The 22,777-nt window shown below is 43.6% G+C and overlaps 1 protein-coding gene across 1 annotated transcript in view; it reads left to right on the top strand.

The window, feature by feature from the left end:
* The first annotated feature begins 1,707 nt into the window (after positions 1-1,707).
* Positions 1,708-22,777, top strand: part of LOC115174562 (disks large-associated protein 2-like) — an 87,556-nt gene continuing 66,486 nt past the window's right edge. The window contains exon 1 of the mRNA XM_029733222.1: positions 1,708-2,905. Within this exon, the coding sequence (XP_029589082.1) occupies positions 1,772-2,905 (1,134 nt within the window). The 5' untranslated portion in view covers positions 1,708-1,771. The remainder of the gene's footprint in view (positions 2,906-22,777) is intronic.

Here is a 22,777-nt window from a genome sequence, read left to right as displayed (position 1 = left end):
CTGCAGAACCACTCCTTTATTGGGGGTGTCTTGCTAATTGCCTATAATTTCCACCTGTTGTCTATTCCATTTGCACAACAGCATGTGAAATTTATTGTCAATCAGAGTTGCTTCCTAAGTGGTCAGTTTGATTTCACAGAAGTGTGATTGACTTGGAGATACATTGTGTTGTATAAGTGTTCCCTTTATTTTTTTGAGCAGTATATTTATATATACATATTCTTATTCCATCCCTTTACATTTGTGTGTATAATGTAGTTGTTGTGTTGTTAGATTACTTATTAGACATTACTGCACTGTCGGAACTAGAAGCACAAGCATTTTGCTACACTTGCATTAACATCCGCTAACCATGTGCATGTGACCAATAAAATGTGATTTGATTTGATTTGAAAGCATGTCATGGCTACAGATGAGAGTGCTACTGGGAAATAGTCATTTAGACAGGTTACCTTGGCGTTGTTGGTAGAGGGACTATGCTGGTCTGTTTGAAACATGTAGTTATTTCAGACGGTCAGGGAGAAGTTGAAAATGTCAGTGAAGACAAACATGCCAGCTGGTCAGCGCATGCTTTGAATGCGCATCCTTGGATTTTGTCTGGCCCTGCAACGTTCTGAACAACTGGTGCTCTCGTGCATCATTCAGTGTTGCTTGCCTCAAAGCATAGATGGCAATTAGCTCATCTGGTAGGCTTGACACTGGGCAGCTCGTGGCTGGGTTTCCATTTGAGCCTGTGATATTTTGCAAGCCCTGCCACACCGACGAGCGTCAGAGAGGGTGTAGTAGGATTTGATCTTAGTCCTGTATTGATACTTTGCCTGTTTGATGGTTTGTTGGAGGGCGTAGCGAGATTTCTTATAAGCGTCCAGGTTAGTGTCCCGCTCCTTGAAAGCAGCAATTCTAACCTTCAGCTCAGTGCAGATGTTGCCTGTAATCCATGGGTTCTGGTTGGGATATGTATGCACAATCACTATGGGGACAACGTCATCGAAACACTTATTCATGTAGCCGGTGACTGATGTAGTAAACTCCTCAATGCCATCAAAAGTCCTGTAGCTTAGCATCCACTTCATCGGACCACTTCTTTATTGATAACATCACTGGTACTTCCTGTTTGAGTTTTTGCTTGTAAGCAGGAATCAGGAGGATAGAGTTATGGACAGATGACATGCTGGTAGAAATTAGGTAAAACAGATTTCAGTTTTCCTGCATTAAATTCACTGGCCACTAGGAGTGCCGCTTCTGGATGAACATTTTCTTGTTTGCTTTATGGCCCTGTACAGCTCGTTGAGTGTGGTTTTATTGCCAGCATCGTTTTCTGGTGGTAAATAGACAGCAATGAAAAATATAGATAAAAAGGATATTTCCTTATTAATTAGTGACCTTAATTAATCAATCAAATACACGGGTGGAGCTAAAAACCTGCATATCACGGCCCACTGTGAAATGAGTTTGACACATGTGCGATAGTAGATCTTCAAAGTAAATGATCAAAATCTTTATTAGATTTCATGAGAATTTAAAGGAACAATTTGCCAGCTGCCTTGCTGCTGTTTTTGAAAGCAGCTGAAACAGCGGCTCTTGTCTTAATGGAGATTTTGAGCGATCACTTACTGTACTTACGTAAGGTCACTGAACGCATTTACACCAGTCTGAGCATTAATCTTGTTCCTCTCCCTCTGTGTATCTGACAGACCAGCAGTATTCCCTTTGGTCCCCGTCTTGACACCTCGATGAAGACAGACGCCTCCCTGTCCCCCCAGCCAGGAACATGAAGGGCTTATCGGGTGGCCGCTCCCAGCACCAGATCCCCTCGCCCCATGGGCTAGACCAGTTTGACCATCCTCAAGACTTCCATGGCATGGGCCACCATGGCGGAGCCTCTGAGTCACGCCACTCCTCCTACCTGCTCAGCCCCACCGAGAGCTGCCCAATGGACTACCACCACCGCTACTCACCGCGCAGCTCCATCCACTCTGACTGCATGATGATGTCCCCCGTCATCATGGCGCCCTCATCGGGTGTTGGTGGCGGCGCCGCCATTGACCACATCTCCAGCAGCACCTTCCCCAGAATGCACTACAGTTCCCAGTACTATGACTCGGCCACGCGGGACGACTGCGCCGCCATCACCGCCTCCGCCACCTCCCATGCTGCTGCTGCCCCCACCACTTCAGTCTTGCAGTACCAGGGCAGCGGCAAGAGCAACCGCATCCCGGCAAACCTGCTTGACCAGTTTGAGAAGCAGCTGCCGCTGCACCGTGACGGCTTCCACACACTGCAGTACCAGAGGACGTCCACCACCACCACCACAGAGCAACGCAGCGAGAGCCCCGGACGCATCCGCCACCTTGTCCACTCTGTCCAGAAGCTCTTCACCAAGTCCCACTCCCTGGAGGGCTCGTCCAAGATGAACGGAACCAAAGGTGATGGTGGAGGAGGGGGACACCACGGCGGCTCCCAACACAGCCACCACGGAGGCTCCAAGCATGGCAGCAAGCGAAGTAAGAGCAAAGAGCGCAAGACGCACCGCTCGGGGGGCGCGGGCGGCTTCTGGAGCTCCGATGACAACCTGGACAGCGACAGCACCTACCGCACGCCCAGCGTCATGAGCCGTCACCATGGCGACCATGCCCATGCCGCCCACTGCTACCCGGACTCCATGCACCACAGTCACTTTGGGGACCTGTCCCTCAAGACCTCCAAGAGCAACAACGATGTCAAGTGCTCAGCATGTGAGAGCATGGCCATGACTCCGGAGGGGAAGTTTATGAAAAGGAGCTCCTGGTCCACGCTGACCGTCAGCCAGGCCAAGGAGGCCTACAGGAAGTCCTCCCTCAACCTCGAGAAACCCATGATGCACACAGACCTCAAGCCCTCGCTACGGGCCTGTCACTACCTACAGGTCAGTGGTGGTCTGTGTTCTGTGGTGTGTGTGTGTGTGTGCCACCGTAATGTAGACGTTACTCTGGACGTTGCACAAAGCTTACAGTAACTTTTGTGTTATGTGGAATACTGCTTAGCATTACATAGGTAGGCCTAATTTGATTATCTCATATTGATGACAAATGCTTCAATCTCACATACAGTGAGCTCTAAATGTATTGGGACAGTGACAATTTTGTTGTTGTTTTGGCTCTGTACTCAAGCTCTTTGTATTGGATTACTATGAGGTTAAAGTGCTGACTGCCAGCTTTAGTTTGAGGGTATTTGTGTTACCACCTCACAGATCATCACACCAAATACAAGTCTATGGCCTACGGCCTAGCCTAACCATAGTGCGAAAGCTAAACATGGATGAAACCATATTAGTAGTCCATTTTAGGGTTCCAAAGGTATTTGGACAAATTCACTTATGTGTATTAAAGTAATAAAAAGTTAAGTATTTGGTCCTGTATTCGTAGCGTGCAATGACTACATCAAGCTTGTTTCTTTTGGATGTGTTTTAGATTATTTACCATGAATTTCTATTGGGCACAAAATAATGTATTGTGTCATTTTGGAGACACGTTTGTTGAATAATATGAATTTAATAGGTTTCTAAGCACTTCTACATAAAATGTATGTGGATCTACCATGATTACAGATAATCCTGAATGAATCGTGAATAATGAATTGAGAAAGTTACGGATGCACAAATATCTATTGGATGGATGAGACACCATTTTTCCATGAGAAATTCAATCATTTGGTGTTTTGTTGATGGTGGTGGAAAATGCTGTCTCAGGCACCGCTCCAGAATCTCCCATGTGTTCAATTGGGTTGAGATCTGGTAACTGACCCCCCCCCCCCCCCCCCATATTTGTGATCATTGGTGAGTGGTCCCTCTAGCGTACCATCGCAAATATGTGATTGGAATAGTAGCAACAGAACATATGACGACAAAGGCGTTTAAACAGCATTGTTGTCTGAAAAGCATCTAAACAACATTTTGTGCTGATGGGAAATAAAGGTCTTCACAACTTTATTCCTCAATTTCATCTTTTATTGTAAAATATAAATGCGAACTTCATCATCCAAACATCCCACTGAACACATCCACAGCTAAACTCATTCCATAAACCAGTCTAAATAACAGGTTGCGCCGACAAAAAACAAAACATAAGTTAGCGACCAAACAGCTAGAAATGTACCACATCTCTGGTGAGCACAAGGGAGAAATGTAATATTGTTTAGAAAATAGTTGCGTGTCAACTAAGCTAACAGCAGCTAAATTCTTTATGATGTCAGCCATGTTTGTTTATGTTTGACAAGGGAAAACTCCTTAATCCTAGAATGCCCTTCACTATAAGACACAAATAAACAAAGTCAAAGATAGCTGCGCCCATTGTCTGATAAATATAAATTTACTTTGGCCACTTTTCAGCATATTACAAATCTTTGATGTAATAGTTTAAAAAATATATATTTAACCAGGCAAGTCAAGAACAAATTCTTATTTACAATGACGGCCTACACTGGCCAAACCCGGTCGACGCTGGGCCAATGGCCAATTGTGCACTGCCTTATGGGACTCCCAATCACGGTCGGTTGTGATACAGCCTGGATTTGAACCAGGGTGTCTGTAGTGATGCCTCTAGCACTGAGATGCAGTACCTTAGATCGCTGCGATACTCGGTCAGCCCGAGTGTTACAGTGTATATAAGAACCAGAGCACATGACTTGACAAGTAATTTACAGTTTTTGTCAAATCACAAAGCAAGTAAAATATTACCACCTCACAGATCATCACACCAAATACAAGTCTACGGCCTAGCCTAACCATAGTGCGAAAGCTAAGCATGGATGAAACAATTTTAGGAGGGTTTGTGGGGGGGTTTCATTTAATTTGTAGTGGGTTTTCAAGTCCATCAGGGTTAGAAATGGGGGAAGGTATCGTGGGGGGATATGATGCAGGAAATGTTACTATGATGGGGGATTTCTCAATAAATTTGTGGCAAACACAGGAGAGGTTTATACGCTAAATAAATATAAAACCCCTGGAAAGAGGGGTCTGAGGTGGCAACCCTGAGGTACCAAAGTTACAATCTGATGCCGTGTTCAAAACCCCTGGGAACTGGGAAATCGGAAATATCTGACTTTCAACTTCAGTGCATTCAAGACAACTGGGAACTCAGAAGACAACCAGAATGCATTGTATGATGTCAACAAACATAACACCACAAATAGCTTAGCATTAGCTCATCATAATTAGTACAACCTTCAAAAAAGTATTTTTACAAACAGCATATGTGTCCATTACAATGTATGCAAGAATCGGAATGCATGATTTGTCACCAGTACATGAAAACCTAAATGAAACAGTAAATAAATACATTTTGCTCCATACATACATACGGTATGCTACAGAAAAAACGACAAGACGATATAAAGAAAATAAGGCACTAACTTTGAATGCACCCACGTCCAAAGTTATTATTTGTAAGGAAAACAACAATGAAGGCAATACGAGTGCCACCCATACAATAAGCCGGGGGGACAAAGTTTGTGCAAGGCTTGGTCTGGCTAGAGATGCGCAATATCTTCATACTTGATCTGGGGGAAATACCGGGGAAGAGCTGGGGCTCTCCTCAAAGGGAGAAGTTTGTCCGGCTTAGTAAAGCTTCAAACATACATTTTCCGCAACTGTGAAATGGGCTACTTCTTATGTGAATTAATGAGAAGGCGGAACACACCTCAATTCAATCTGTTGTTAGAAAATAATTTGAAATTGACAAGTTGAAACAGCATGGGTTAACTGTCCTGTTGCGTAACAATCACATGTTGGAACAGTGAGTGCTTTCTGACATCACCCGCATAAATAAACTCACGCTGGGGTGACTGTTAGAGATATTTGGAACTATTCGTGAAAAGGTCAAACTATACTCCTTTGAGACCCCTCTTTCAAAGTCACTAAGATCTCTTCTAGCCATGGTAGCCAGAATAATCCGCAACTGGGAATTATTTAAGCATGATGGTACGCTAATTGCTTAATTCACTCAGGAACCACACCTGTGTGGAAGCACCTGCTTTCTATATACTCTGTATCTCTCATGTTTCTTTTATTTTAGTAGTTACCTGTATATTACAAAGAATAACAACCATTGATTGTATTGATTCTTAGAAAGGCCTTCCTGAGAAAAACATAATGATGGATGCATCGATCAGGGATGCATCCATCATTTTTCCTTTGCTATTCTCAAAGGAAAAATCCCAGCTCCTTTATGTGTGAGGCTATATCCTTTATCTGTGATTCCCTGTTGTGTGCTACCTGGGAGAGCTATTGTGTATTTAGATGGAGCGATCAATTGAGGGAATCAATTTCATGATGGAGGAAGACACTGTAAATAATAAGGTTGGAAGCTGACTTGGATAACCTGCCACAGGGTTTCTATCTTGTGGGCTACTCCTGCTGTTTTTCAGACACCATGCACCTTTTCAAACACACACACACACACACACACATGTACATGCATGCAAGCGCACACACACACACACACACACACACACACACACACACACGCACACACACACGCACACACACACACACACACACGCACACACACACGCACACAACACACACACACACACACACACACACACACATACACACTCACACACACACACACTACATGCTCAAAAGTATGTGGACACTTGCTCGTTGAACATCTCATTCCAAAATTATGAGCATTAATATGGAGTTGGTCCCCCCTTTGCTGCTATAACAGCCTCCACTCTTCTGGGAAGACTTTACACTAGATGTTGGAACATTGCTACGGGGACTTGCTTCCATTCAGCCACAAGAGCATTATTGAGGTCAGGCACTGATGTTGGTCGATTAGACCTGGCTCGCAGTCGGGGTTCTAATTCATCCAAAAGGTGTTCGATCAGGTTGAGGTCAGGGCACTGTGCAGGCCAGTCAAGTTCTTCCACACCAATCTTGACAAACCATTTCAGTATGGACCTTGCTTTGTGCACGGGGCATTGTCATGCTGAAACAGGAAAGAGACTTCCCCAAACTGTTGCCACAAAGTTCGGAAGCACAGAATCGTCTATATTGTCCTTGTATGCTGTAGTGTTAAGATTTCCCTTCACTGGAACTAAGGGGCCTAGCCCAAAGCATGAAAACAGCCCCAGACCATTATTCCTCCTCACCAAACTTTACAGTTGGCACTATGCATTCGGGCAGGTAGCGTTCTCCTGGCATCCGCCAAACCCAGATTTGTCAGTTGGACTGCCAGATGGTGAAGTGTGATTCATCACTCCAGAAAACGCATTTCCAGTGCTCCAGAGTCCAATGGCAGCAAGCTTTACCCCACTCCAGCCGACATTTGGCATTGCGCATGGTGATCTTAGACTTGTGTGAGGCAGTTCTTGTGCTGACATTGCTTCCAGAGGCAATTTGGAACTCGGTAGTGAGTGTTTCAAACGAGGACAAACAATTTTTACAAGCTATGCACTTCAGCACTCGGCGGTCCTGTTCTGTGAGCTTGTGGGGCCTACCACTTCGTGCCTGAGCCGTTGTTTTTTTCTCCTTGACATTTCCACTTCACAATAACAGCACTTACAGTGGACTGGGGCAGCTCTAGTAGGGCAGATAATTTACGAACTGACTTGTTGGAAAGGTGTCATCCTATGACAGTGCCACGTTGAAAGTCACTGAGCTCTTCAGTAAGGCCATTTTACTGCCAATGTGTCTATGGAGATTGCATGGTTGTGTGCTCGATTTTATACACCTGTCAGCAATGGGTGTGGCTGAAATAGGCGAATCCACTAATTTGAAGGGGATGTCCTTATACTTTTATGTATATATAGTGTGTATAGAAAGTAAAACACAGTTACATGACATTACACACAGTGGAAATAAATGATGTAATTTCCATGTTTGACAGATTTGGGGTATCTGACTGTTATTAACCTATTGACACATTAAAGGTATGTGGCTTTCAACTGAATTGCAACAACACTGAATTGCAACAACACTGAATTGCAAAAATGTCTAACACTGCCTTGTCATAATATAGTGTCTGGGAGCTGTGTACAGTACACTTGAATGGAAGTCGAGATAGATGTTGTTGTTCAATATAGCTCTTTGCTTTGTTAAACACTAACAATCTTCTGAGCCATCTTACTGTATTCTAAGATAATCAGGAATATAGTGGAGGGTAAACACTATTAACAAAATAAAAAGATGCACAACCGGTGTTTACTGTACTTGTCCTTTTATTTTGTGAAAAGCGCCCAGTCACATTTGTTTTACCACTACATCCCGAATTATAGTCTTGCAAAGTCAGCAAGTTTAATTTCTAACAGATAAATAAAGACCTGTAGGACCGGAGGTGTTTACATGCAGGTTGCTTTATATGCGTTGAACTAAGCCGTTCAAAAGTTTGGGGTCACTTAGAAATGTCCTTGCAAAATTTAAACAGCGCTGTGTTTCAAGCATTGCTAAGAGCTGCTGGCAAACGCAGTAAAGTGCTGTTTGAATGAATGCTTACCAGCCTGCTGCTGCCTACCACCGCTCAGTCAGACTGCTCTATCAAATATCAAATCATAGACTTAATTATAATAAACACAAAAAATACAAGCCTTTGGTCCTTAATATGGTCAAATCCGGAAACTGTCATTTAGAAAACAATACGTTTATTCTTTCAGTGAAATACTGAACCGTTCTGTATTTTATCGAATGGGTGGCATCCCTAAGTCTAAATATTGTTGTTACATTGCACAACCTTCAATGTTATGTCATAATTATGTAAAATTCTGGCAAATTAATTACAGTCTTTGATAGGAACAAATGGTCTTCACACAGTTTGCAACGAGCTAGGCGGCCCAAACTATTGCATACACCCTGACTCTGCTTGCACTGAATGCAAGAGAAGTGACCCAATATCCCTAGTTAATATTGCCTGCTAACATGCATTTCTTTTAACAAAATATGCAGGTTTAAAAAAATATACTTCTGTGTATTGATTTTAAGAAAGGCATTGATGTTTATGGTTAGGTAAATTTGTGGAACGATTGTGCTTTTTTCACGAATGTGCTTTTGTTCAATGATCACCCGTTTGGCGAAGTTGAAGAAGGCTGCGATGATAAATGATATGCAACACAGGACAAGCTAGTTAACCTAGTAATATCATCAACCATGTGTAGTTAACTAGTGATTATGTGAAGGTTGATTGTTTTTTATAAGATAAGTTTAATGCTAGCTAGCAACTTACCTTGGCTCCTTGCAGCCACAAGGTCCTTTTGAAGCTGCACTTGCGTAACAGGTGGTCAGCCTGCCACGCAGTCTCCTCGTGGATTGCAATGTAATCGGTCATAATTGGCGTCCAAAAAGGCCGGTTACCGATTGTTATGAACACTTGAAATCGGCCCTAATTAATTGGCCATGCCCTCACAGCCATGCCCTCACAGCTTGCCTACGGAGCTGTGAGGGGAACGGCACATCCGTACCTTCAGGCTCTGATCAGGCCCTACACCCAAACAAGGGCACTGCGTTCATCCACCTCTGGCCTGCTCGCCTCCCTACCTCTGAGGAAGCACAGTTCCCGCTCAGCCCAGTCAAAACTGTTCGCTGCTCTGGCACCCCAATGGTGGAACAAGCTCCCTCACGACGCCAGGACAGCGGAGTCAATCACCACCTTCCGGAGACACCTGAAACTCCACCTCTTTAAGGAATACCTAGGATAGGATAAAGTAATCCTTCTAACCCCCCCCTTAAAAGATTCAGATGCACTATTGTAAAGTGGTTGTTCCACTGGATATCATAAGGTGAATGCACCAATTTGTAAGTCGCTCTGGATAAGAGCGTCTGCTAAATGACTTAAATGTTAAATGTAAATGTAAAAATACATACCTTAGACTGGCCAATAAAAATAAAAGATTAAGATGGGCAAAAGAACACAGACACTGGACAGAGGAAGATTGGATTTTTTTTTATAGACAGACGAATCTAAGTTTGCGGTGTTCCGAACACAAAGAAGAACATTTGTAAGATGCAGAAAAACTTTATAGATGCTGGAGGAATTCTTCATACCATCTGTCAAGCATGGTGGAGGCAATGTGATGGTCTGGGGGAGCTTTGGTGGTGGTAAAGTGTGAGATTTGTACAGGGTAAAAGGGATCTTAAAAAAAGGAAGGCTATCACTCCATTTTGCAACGCCATGCCGTACCATGTGGACGGCACTTAATTGGAGCCAATTTCCTTCTACAACAGGACAATGACCCAAAGCACAGAACAATGCAAGAACTATTTAGGGAAGAAGCAGTCAGCTGGTATTCAGTCTATAATGGAGTGGCCAGCACAGTCACTGGATCTCAACCCTATTGAGCAGTTGTGGGAGCAGCTTGACCATATGGTACGTAAGAAGTGCCCATCAAGCCAATCCAACTTGTGGGAGGTGCTTCAGGAAGCATGTGGTGAAATATCTTCAGATTATCTCAACAAATTGAGAAATAGAATGCCAAAGGTCTGCAAGGCTGTAATTGCTGCAAATGGAGGATTCTTTGACGAAAGCAAAGTTTGAAGGACACAATAATTATTTCAATTAAAAATCACTATTTATAACCTTGTCAATGTCCTGACTATATTTCCTATTCATTTTGCTACTCATTTCATGTATGTTTACATGGAAAACAAGGACATTTCTAAGTGACCCAAACTTTTGAACAGTACTGTAGGTAGGTCTATATGAAGTGACCTAAGCCTGGTAGATGTAGGTTGGTCTACTCTCCATGCAGTGACCTAAGCCCGGTAGATGTAGGTTGGTCTATATGCAGTGACCTAGGCCTGGTAGATGTAGGTTGGACTATATGAAGTGACCTAAGCCTGATAGATGCAAGTTGGTCTACTCTACATGCAGTGACCTAAGCCTGATAGATCTACGGGACTCCGAGGGAGTTTAGTTCACTAGGATTGTCACGTCCTGACCAGTAAAGGGGTCATTTTGGTATTGTAGTTTGGTCAGGACGTGGCAGGGGTGTGTTTGTTTTGTGTGATTCGGGGTTTTGTTGTATGTTCTATATTTTCTATTTCTATGTTCCATTCTATGTTGTGTATTTCTTTGTATTTGCCTGGTATGGCTCTCAATCAGGGACAGCTGTACATCGTTGTCGCTGATTGAAACCTCTACATAACTTCCCTTCCAGTGTTGACCATGTGGTCGGAGCGGTCGAAGAAAACATGGCATGCATATGGGACATGGCATCAGCATTACCATGTTTAGAACCCGAACGGTGGACGATCCGATCAGGAGGCAGAGGAACCACCGGGCAATCCGGTCGTTAATGCCCTTTTTGTGCTTCATCCGGGTAAGGGGAGCGTGAGCTGTCATCAACACAAACCTGCGGCCCAGAACATAATATTTCAAGGACTCCATATCTCATTTGATTGCCAAAGACTCTTTTTCCACTGTTGTATATTTGGTTTCGCAGGGGATCAACTTACAGCTAACGTACAGCACAGGATGTTCCTCTCCCTCAACTTCCTGCGAGAGTACAGCTCCAATTCCAGTGTCCGATGCATCTGTCTGTACAATCAGAGGTTTCAAGAAATCCAGTGAACGTAACACAGGGGCTGTTTTCAGTTTCTTTAATGTCTCTTCAGCCACTGGGTTCCACTGTACCATGGCAGATTTGGCCTTCCGAATCAGATCACACAGGGGTCCTGCAATGATTGCATAATCTTGGATGAAACGTCTTTAATAACCAGTTATTCCTAGGAAAGCCCGTACCTGTTTCTTGTTCACTGATCGAGGCCAATTCTGGATCGCAGCGACCTTCTTTTGTGGTTTGATCAACCCTCGCCCTATGGAATAGCCCAGATACTTTGCTTCAATTACCCCAGCGTGCATTTCTTTGGGTTGGCTGGGAGTCCTGCTTGCCGAAGGGAGTCGAGGACCGCTGTTAATCGGATAAGGTGCTCCTCCCACGTGTGACTGTGGATTATTACATCGTCCAGGTAGGCTGCAGCATAGGATTGACGTGGCCACAAAATGTGGTCCATCAGCCTTTGAAACATGGCGGGGGCTCCATGAAGTCCAGACAGGCAGTCACACATATTGGAACAGCCTGTCTGGAGTGGAGAATGCTGTCTTCTCATAAGCTGCCTTGGTCAGAGGAACCTGCCAGTACCTCTTGGTTAGATCAAGTGTACTGATGAACGGGGCATTTTCCAGTCTTTCAATCAACTCATCTTTTCTCGACATGGGATAAGCATCAAATTACAAAATAGCATGCAACTTACAGAAGTCATTACAGAATTGTACTGTACCATCTAGTTTCGACACCAGTACTATCGAGCTGGACCACGCACTGTGTGACTCTTCAATGATATCCAGCTCCAACGTCTTCCCCACTTCTTGCCTCTGGCACCCGGTAAGGTTTTTGATGGACCCTTATCCCCGGAGGTGTGATGATGTCATGTTGGATGTGATGGGTGTGTCCTGGTAAGGAAGAAAATACATCTTTATGAACCACCATACCCATCAGGATCTCTCGGGGTAAACCTACCCTGGAAAACATCTGTAGCAGCTCTCTGGTGATGATATTGGCGTTGGCACTACACAGGGGCATAGCCTCGGTAGACCTGGTGGCATAATCCACTACGACCAGTATATGTTGAAACCCTTTTGCCAACCATGGTAAGGGTCCAATTATATCCATAGCAATTCTATTGAATGGTGTGTCTATCACTGGAAACGGGATTAAAGGATTTCATAAATCCGGGAGGGGTGAGGTTCTCTGACAGTCAGGACACCTCTGACAATACCTTAACACATCCGCTTACACCCCCGGCCAGAAGAAGCATTGTATCAATCGTTCTTGTGTTTTTCCTCTCCGTAAATGTCCTCCCAACAAGTGGCTATGGGCCAGGTTCAGCACTGTATGCCAAAATGGAGTAGGAACCAACAGCTGCTCCAATGTGACGTTATGGGACTTTGTGACCTGTTATAAGAGATTGTTTCTCATTGAAAAATGGGGAAAGGTGAGTACATGAGCAGGATTTACAGGTACCCCATCGATTACCTTGACTGGCATTCTGTAGTGTGGAGTCTTCCAGGTGAGCAGTACCAAACCTTCCCCTATACTATGCTAACTCAAGAGGAAAAATGTCATTGGCATCAGAATTTCCAGGTCCCTCGGCCTGCGCTTCCTGTTCCTCTTCCACTATTTCTGCCCCATTTATCCCCACTGGGTTTCCTGCCTCTTCGTCGTTTCCTTCCCCTTCTTCTCCCAGGAGAACTCGAGTGTCGGCTACGGGAATCGGGCAGGTAAGTACCAACTTGTTAATTTTCCTTTCATAGGTCAGGGAGTTCTTTGGTAGTGGTTTCCTTTCCAAACCCAGGGAGTCTGCAGTTGAGATGTCTTCCTTCCTCCTTCTTTGATGCCTCCCTTTTCCGGGGGTGGGGGGGGGGGGGTTCTGTCCAGCTGACTGGGTTTGAGCAGTTCTTCAGTTGCTCGACATCTCTCAACAAGGTCCACCACTCCGTCCCCTGTGGTGGGACTGCCCAGGCTGACAATCTTCTTTAACTCGTAAGGTACAGTGGTTCCTCCTTTAAAAGTTGCAAGCTTACGCCGCTGGACTTAGAGGTACCCAGCGTCACGGCTTCATTGCTCCAGACCACCACAGGGGGGTGTTAGAGCATTCATTATGCATTTAGGTCCCAAGGTTTTTATATGACCAATCATATCGAGTGGTTCCAATGACGAATTTGACGTTGTCACACCCGTCATTGTCCCACTTTCTTCAGCAAAGATGTTTGACAAAAACATTACTGTGGAAGCAAATGTAAGTAATTATAACGTCATAACGAGTCAAGCAAAAAATGTACAACAGTTCCTATGCATATCTAATTCCCTTCATCTGCATTAATCTGAGGAGGTTCTCCCAGCCATGGGGACGATTGAAAACAGGGCAGCAAAGTTTGTTTGTCACCAGAGCGGTTTAGAGCATATTACTATTTGCCTGTGAATGCATCCATTCATAAAAATAGACATTTATGCAAACTTGCTATGCTGAATTCTTAACGCACAACCGAAGATGCCATATCTTGCCAGCCTGCCCACAAGCGAGCCACTCAGGCGGAGAATGACGCGTTGAAGAGGGCGAGGAACCAGATGGGAGTAACAATCCATGCTATTTGCTCTGAGACCGGCATAATAATGTAATGAAACAAGCAGGGAGCAGGTTTCAAACCCTCAACGTTCTTGCCCGAAGTCCAGCACGCTATCGACTGTGCCCAAATGTATTAATTGGGGTTGGGGTCGATTGTGGCTAAAAACACTTTATCAATTGGAGTCTTTAACAAGTGGAAAGGGGAAAAGTATTACTACACATTTTTCACAAGCGTTTGCAGGCTGTGAATTCTGCTAACAATGTTTCTAGGATGGGATATTAGCTGAACAATAAACTATTCAACTTTTACTAAATAATTGTCTAGTAGCCGAGCTAGGTGGAAACCCCCACAACTTGAGCTAGGTGTGAAATCCCCCCCCGCACCCCAACTTGCAACAAATAATTTGTATCTACCTACACACGGTTAATGTTCTGGAGAAAATAATATATATATATATATATATATTGGTCATGGCTCCGGAGTAGCGCAGCGTCTAAGGCAATGCATCTCAGTGCAAGAGGCATTACTACAGTCCCTGGCTCGAATACAGGCTGTATCACATCCGACCATGATTGGGAGTCCCATAGGGCGGCACACAATTGGCCCAGCATCTTACGGGTTTGGCCGCAGCGCAATCAATAGGAGGTGAACAGTGGCTGGTGCTGAAAATATAGCTAACTTGTTATGCAAGTGTTGCATCCCAACAGATGGAGAAAACCTACACCAGTCGAGCAATTCATTTCAACAATAATCTTCATTTTAATTTGACTTTACAAACAACAAGTGGGCTTAATTGGAGTCTATTTCTGCGGAGCCACGATCAATATAAGTAACTTAACTGGCTGAGGTAGGCTATGAGGCTTAAAGCCAAAGAGGAGTAGGATTTATTTTATTAGGCCTACTTACAATTGTAACTGATCAAAAATGTAGCATCCTACATAAAACAATCATTTAAAGAAAAAAAGTCTGCACATTTGAACTAAAACAATGTAACTAATAATGAAAAGCGCACATGTGTAAACCCAAAACTCTAAAAGTAATTGGAAAGGTAGATACACATTATTTGTGACATTGTGGTTACAATAAAGAATGTAAACAAGATGCTGTGTTTTTATTTACAGTAGTGATGGACAACTGGAGACATTTTGAAAACAGGTTTTCAAGCACTGCTTTTTCACAAGTGTACTGCAGTACTGTAGCAGGTGAAGCAGGTGTTTCCAATTAGCAGGACAATATACTTTTTATAGCCCGCTGCTGTGGTGAAAATTCCTCAACTTTCAATGTATTCGATGCTTAAGTACTCTAAAGTGTTACATTTCTAACTCAAAACAGCAGTACAGTATTTCTTCATCAATATCTTTATGCTTTCGTTAATAAAATAATGAGAAAAAAGACATTCAAATGCTGATGTTTATTTAAACTACATTTTAGACACACTTCCACCCAGCTCCACGACCACGGCATTTGTGGAGAGTCAGGCGGCATTGGCGGAGAGTCTGGTGGAGAATGATGTGTTGAAAAGGGTGAGGAACGAGATGGAGTCACAATGCCAGGTACACCTGTGAGCTCTGGAACGCCACCTCTGACAGGCAGAGTCAACATATGTGGCGTGTTCGTCAGGTCTTTAGTTCACCCTGACATTTTCATTCCTCTTCTAACAACCGAACTTGCTCACCAGGCACAGCAAGGGCTGCCCGGACCGCTATGCTGTTCTGCTATTCTGCTAGTGGGCACAGAATACAAGCTAGGATGGATCCCGAGGCAAATGTGGCTTACCAGTGAACCTCCGTGTGTTCATCATTAATACTGTGTTTCAGAAGTTTCTGTATATGACTGATGCAATCCGAAAAAGCATTAAAGACAGAGTTAATGATTACTTGAGGTCACTGAGAAAGTCTGGACATGGCCTGCTCTCCATTACGTAAGGAATTAGGCACTTTCCCATGTTTACTACAGCATGTACTGTAGGGTATGTTTACTTGTCAGACTGCACAGTAGCCTAATAAACAAATGCAGGTGGCTACTATCTTCAAAACGCTTTAAATGCATTATTATCCAAATGTAAAAGCATATACTGTACAGTACTGTATTTCTTCATCAGCATCTTTATGCTTTCATTAATAAAACAATGATAAAAAAACTATTTAAAAATGCTGATGTTTATTTAGTTACGGATCCATAATGAATTACTATGGGAATAAATCACTGAATTACAGAAATATTGTAACAAAAATGCCTAATGAAGGTGAACAAATTGTTGCTTAATGGAAAATACTCTTTCAAACACACGGTCATGTTGTAGAGCGCCATTATGGCTATTAGCAGGGCTATATTTTGACCTTCATAAATATTATTTTGGCCTTTATTCTGATTACAATCGCCACTGTTGTTTTTTTTTTAAACGAAATAATCTCCAAAATATCATTATATATAGCCTTCCCGCTGTGAACATCCATTTCAGCACCGTTTCACGCTGAATGATATTGCAAGATATTCTTAAGATATTGTCACATGGAATGATGCTGGAGAGGCGAAGCAGGTACGGGGAGTCAAACATTTAATCAGGAATGGACATGGAATGAGACAGTAACAGCGTCAGCACACGGGTAACACAGACAAAAACAATTAATGCAGCAGTGGGGAACAGAGCAAGGGAACTGACAAATATAGGGGAGGTAATAAACAGGTGATAAGTGAGTCAAGGTGAGTCCAATATTACTGATGCGCGTGATGAGGGAAGGCAGGTGTGCATAATAGATGGCAGGAGTGCGTGATGCAGGGCAGCCTGGCACCCTCAAGCGCCAGGGGGGGAAGAGCGGGAGCAGACGTGACAGCACCCCACCCTCTAGGGGCGCCACCCGGCGTCCCACCTGGGCGAAGCGGCCGAGACATGGGTGCTGGGAAAACCAGTTGGGGCGTGAAAGCCCAACGAACCGGCAGGAGCGTGGGAGCCTGGTGAGCCGGCTGAGGCATGGAAGCCCGACGATCCGTCTGAGGCAAGACGCCTGTCGATCCCGCTGCAGAGAGGGAACCCGAAGGTCCGGTGGAGTGTGACGTGGAATGGAAACCCGCCGAGCCAACTGAGGCGAGGAAACCTCTCGAGCCAGCCAGGGCATGGAAACCCGACAGGCTGGCTTAGGCACCCCCGGTTCCATCGGTGGCAGAATCCACCCCCCGACCTCACCAAAACATTTTTTTAAATACTCCTGGACCGGCTGGGCGAACAAGAACTGACGATCTGGCTGAGGCCCGACGTGGGATGGGCACAATCCGAGCCAACCGGGGCAAGGAAACCTCTCGAGCCCGCTAGGGCGTGGAAGCCCGATGAGCTGGCTAGGCACCACCGTTTCCATCGAAGGCGACCCAGAGCCGATGTCACCACCAACCAGAACGCCAGTACGCCCCGATGCTTTGTATGCTGGCTGCTGCATTCTGTCACACGTGATGAAGCTGGAGAGACGAAGCAAGTACGGGGAGTCAAACATTTAATATAGAACAGACATGGAACGAGACAGGAACAGCGTCAGCAAATGAGTAACACAAACAAAAAACAATTAATGCAGCAGCCGAGAACAGAGCAAGGGAACTGACAAATATAGGGGAGGTAATAAACAGGTGATGAGTGAGTCCAAGTGAGTCCAATATCGCTGATGCGAGTGACGAGGGAAGGCAGGTGTGCGTAGTAGATGGCAGGAGTGCGTAATGCAGGGCAGCCTGGCACCCTCAAGCGCCAGGGGGGGAGAGTGGGAGCAGATGTGACAGATATATGTGTTGACTGAATATAAGCAAGTGATGTCTGCTAAATAATCAAGTTAGGTTTCTCCAGAAATAAATAATTATAAATAACAAACTGGCTTAATTTACAAATTAGTGAGAATGTCTCACCCCATGTTCAAGAATTGCCTTTTTCTTGCTTACTCTAAGTTAAAAGAAAACGAAATCTCCAAAATATCGTTACTTTTAAAACAAAGTGATTATTATTATTATTAATTAATTTAGAATTATATAAAAGCCCCTTAGATATTATCAGATATTCTCACAGATCTTAATGGAAAATGCCCCTCAGATATTAATTTAGAATCCTCCAATCCTCTAAATGTAATTATTGGCGGAGAGTCACGTCATTGAAAAATATATTTTTAGATATACTGTAGGCCTACCATTGGCGAAATAAGTCTCACTAGTGCTGAGTAATGTGCTGTTAAAAGGGGTGTAGGTCTTATTTATTTAAAGAGCATATTGAAGTAGGATTTGAAGCAAAAGCCTACTGTCACGGCTATTTGAAGGATCGGACCAAAATGCAGCGTGTTCGTAGTTCCACATATTTTTTTTATTGTGAAACTAAATGCAATACACAAAAAAATACTTGAATACACCAAAAACAACAAACCGTGATGCAGAGAGGAAAACACACTAATCAAAAGATAATAACACACAAAACAGGAAGAGAAAAACCCCTACTTAAATATGATCTCTAATCAGAGGCAACGAGGATCAGCTGCCTCCAATTAGAGATCAACCCAAACAATCCCAACATAGAAATAGAAAAACTAGAACTTAAATATAGAAATAGAAAACATACAACAACCCAAAACACCCCCTGTCACGCCCTGCCCTACTCTACTATAGAAAATGACATCTTACTAGGGTCAGGACGTGACACCTACAACTATTTTAGCACAGTTTCACGCTGCTCTGAGACTAGCATGGGGACTAGTCTTGATGAAGCAATGTGATTTTTATTTTCACTTAATCTCCGTTGGGTATTGGTTAGACTAGAATTAGAAAATTAGGGTGCAGAAATGTTATGTTCTTAGTGTAACCTTTATTTAACTAGGCAAGTCAGTTAAGAACAAATTCTTATTTACAAGGACAGCCTACTCATTTCCTCCCCGTTGGGGAATTATACCCCGGTCTCCCGCGACCCAGTGATTCTTTAGCTAAATAGCCCAGCACTGTACTCCCCGACCATTACATTGTACAGCGCATATTTTCTGTTCCATCTTAACGGAAATCCAGATGATTTTTCGTTTTTCTTGGATTAGAAACAAAATAATATTAATGAAATGAATTAAGCAAGTACCAGTCAAAAGTTTGGACACATCTACTCATTCCAGGATATTTCATTATTTTTACAATTTTCTACATTGTAGAATAATAATGAAGAAATCACAACTATGAAATAACTCGTATGGAATCAGTTAAGAACAAATTCTTATTTACAAGGACAGCCTACTCCTTCCTCCCTGTCAGGACCCCGGTCTCCCCCGTGCCCGCATTCTCTAGTACAGACATGGCCTGCTTTCCCTTATGTAAGGAATTAGGCACTTTCCCATGTTTACTACAGTATGTATTGTAGGCTGTTTACTTGTCAGACTGCACTGGATCCTAATAAACAAATTCAGGTGGCTTATATCTTCAAAATGCTTTATTATCCAAATGTAAAAGGAAATACTCTACAGTACAGTATTTCTTCATCAGCATCTTTATGCTATTGTTAATAAAATGATAAAAATACTCTTTCAAAATGCAAATGTTGATTTAGTTATGGATCCATAATGAATTACTATGGGAATAAATATCACTGATTTACAGAAATATTGGGACCTGGGTGCCTTCTCGGGTTGATACGTCCACCTGTGGAATCGCTGTGCACTCAAAGAAACTGACTCCCAACCGTGCTAATAGAACCTTCTTTCAGAGTGTCATAGTCATAGTCATCCGTTGCTTCTGCCTCTCGTTCTACCGTGTGCTCAAATGTCTTTAGGAAAGCATCAACGTCGTCATCCGGCATCATTTTCCGAGTGGCCACGATGGGTAGACCCGTGGTCAGCAGTTAACTCTTGCATGTCCATAGTCATCTGCAGTTGACACTTCCTTTGTTCCTCCAATAACAAGTGATTGGTTTCCGCTTGACAGGTTATTGGAAGTGACTAATTGCTTTAACAGATCTTCCATGGTTGTCTGTCCTTAAAACAACCCCCCCCCCCCCAAAATAAAGATTGGTGTGGCTGTAGGTGTATCCTCACTGCCTTATGTGGCGGATTTGGCGCCATGATCTTGGTAAGGCAGAGTTTACACATACAGTACAACAGTACAAACACACACCCACTAGTCCACGGGAAAGGTTAACACGGTTTATTTTTATCAGGTACCGGCAGTGTTCCTGATATACACAACTCAAACAAACAAAGTAAATACGTTGTTGCCAGTGGACGGTCCTCCACTCTTGGTCTTTGGGGTTCACTCCGTGTTGTAATCTTCAGTTCCTTTATTCTGGTAAACCTCCTTCTTCACCGTATGCTCAGTCTCTCCAATAGCCGCCGCCTCCTCCTCCTTCACCTGCCAGGGTCAAAGGAAAGTCAAAGAAAGCAAACCCAGGGTGTGGTTAAGTAGAGGCCCTGAGTGGTTTCACCTGTCTGCAATTTAGTCTCTAATTACAACTGGAGACAGGTGTGGCTGTTCTGCTGCAATCTGGGAGTTTCCCCTGAGCTGTCCATGGTCTGACTTTTGGGGAATACTTCCCATTGTTGTCTGTGGTCCTGGTAGCCAGAAAACACAGAAACCTCGCAGGCACATACTGTCCATCCACCACACAACCCCTGAAACCGCTACTATACATATTCATATTATTATATACAGTTAAATAAGATCTTTAGAAAGAGGATAGGTGCTGTGATACAATATGTTTTTTTAAATATGTGTTTTAAAGCTGAACTTGCTTTCTGGTGGCAGAGCACTCCACGATGACATGGCTCTATATATAACTGAGAGACCCATTAAATCTGTTTGTGGTTTGGGCACAGGGAAGAAAGCCATAATGTCATGTCTGGTGTGGTTTGTATGTCTGTATGCATAGTGGGGTATGCACACTGATTGAGCGACACTGGGTTCTAAATGAAATGTGAGTCTTGTCCGTCAGCCGCCTTTGCAGATTGCTCTATACTTACAAGTTGCTCTATATGCAGTAACCTAAGCCTGGTAGATGCAGGTTGGTCTATATGCAGTGACCTAGGCCTGGTAGATGCAGGTTGGTCTATATGCAGTGACCTAGGCCTGGTAGATGTAGGTTGGCCTATATGCAGTGACCTAGGCCTGGTAGATGTAGGTTGGTCTATATTCAGTGACCTAGGCCTGGTAGATGTAGGTTGGCCTATATGCAGTGACCTAGGCCTGGTAGATGTAGGTTGGTCTATATGCAGTGACCTAGGCCTGGCTAGATGCAGGTTGGTTTACTCCAGAGCCATGTATTTAGAGAGTTGGGCCTTTGAGGTATCTGCATTATGATGCATTTGTATGACACTACAACCTTCTATGGCAGCCATGTTAGCTCCCCATTTAACATTACATGGGAAATATAATGTAGAGAATAAGCATTATAATGCATTTACATGACACTTCAAAATTATATGGCAGCCATGTTAGCACCCCGTTAGCACCCCAGCCATGTTAGCACCCCACCCCATGGCAGCTGGCGGTCTACACCCTTTTTGTAGGCCCACGGATCAATACCCCCCAACCTACCACCCTACTTAGAATAGTAGAATATACAAGGTGCAATTTCTAAATTTGGTTGTTCATCAGCAGTTTTCTCTTATGTCTGTTGCTGACAGTCACTCAGTTAGCCCATGTCACCTACAATGTTTTAAGTTGGTAAGTTAGTCTAGCGGACAGAAATCTAAACTTGTAGTAATCAGGGAGTCTAGCATCCAGCTATCTAAACTTGTAACAATCATGGTCAAATTACCGACCGGGGGATCCCCATTGATTCTGTTAGTCACTCTCACTCAGATATCATATTGAAAACAAAACAACATTTTTCTTAGGGCCCCCAAAAGGCTAGGGGCTGGCTCTCAGTGCATGTGTGGGAATGGATGTGGGTTGCAGACCAGCGAGCCACTGAGGCCCCTCATGATGAGTTCAGATTTTTTTGTGGCCCCCACCCTCATCAAAGTTGCCTAACCCTGATTTACATAATGCTATGTAACTGAATGTCTAGAATAAAATAACAATTATTCAAATTTCGAAAAGTTGGCTCAACTCTCTAAATACATGGCTCTGGTCTACTCTACATTCAGTGACCTAAGCCTGGTAAATGCATGGGACTTAGAGGGAGGACAGTGATTGAGCGATGCTGGGCTCTAAATGAAATGTTATTAGTCTCACCTGCATCTTCCAGGCAAAGTCATTATGATAATGATATCCAATTAGCCTCTGCTGCACCTGCTATAGAAATGGTGTGGCCACGTCAAGACTATGGTGCGGCCGGTAGTGTAATAAAGTGTTGCATTCAGGCCAAAGGAACAGTGGTGGAAAAAGTACCCAATTGTCATACTTGATTAAAAGTCTAAAAGTATTTGGTTTTAAATATACTTAAGTATCAAAAGTAAATGTAATTGCTAAAATATACTTAAGTATCAAAAGCAAAAGTATAAATCATTTAAAATTCCTTGTATTAAGCAAAGCAGATGGCACCATTTTCTTATTTTTATTATGTATGGATAGCCAGGGGCACACTCCAAGTCAGACATTATTTAAAAAAGATGTATTTGTGTTTAGTGAGTCCGCCAGGCCAGAGACAGTAGGGATGACCACGTGTTCTCTTGATAAGTGCTTGAATTTGACCTTTTCCTGTCCTGCTAAGCATTCAAAATGTAACAAGTACTTTTGGTTGTAAG

This window comes from Salmo trutta, chromosome 35, assembly GCF_901001165.1.
Source record: "Salmo trutta chromosome 35, fSalTru1.1, whole genome shotgun sequence".
NCBI classification, from domain to species: Eukaryota; Metazoa; Chordata; class Actinopteri; order Salmoniformes; family Salmonidae; genus Salmo; species Salmo trutta.
The sequence above is the reverse complement of the archived record's forward strand: the minus strand, read 5'-3'. Positions and strand labels throughout refer to the sequence as shown.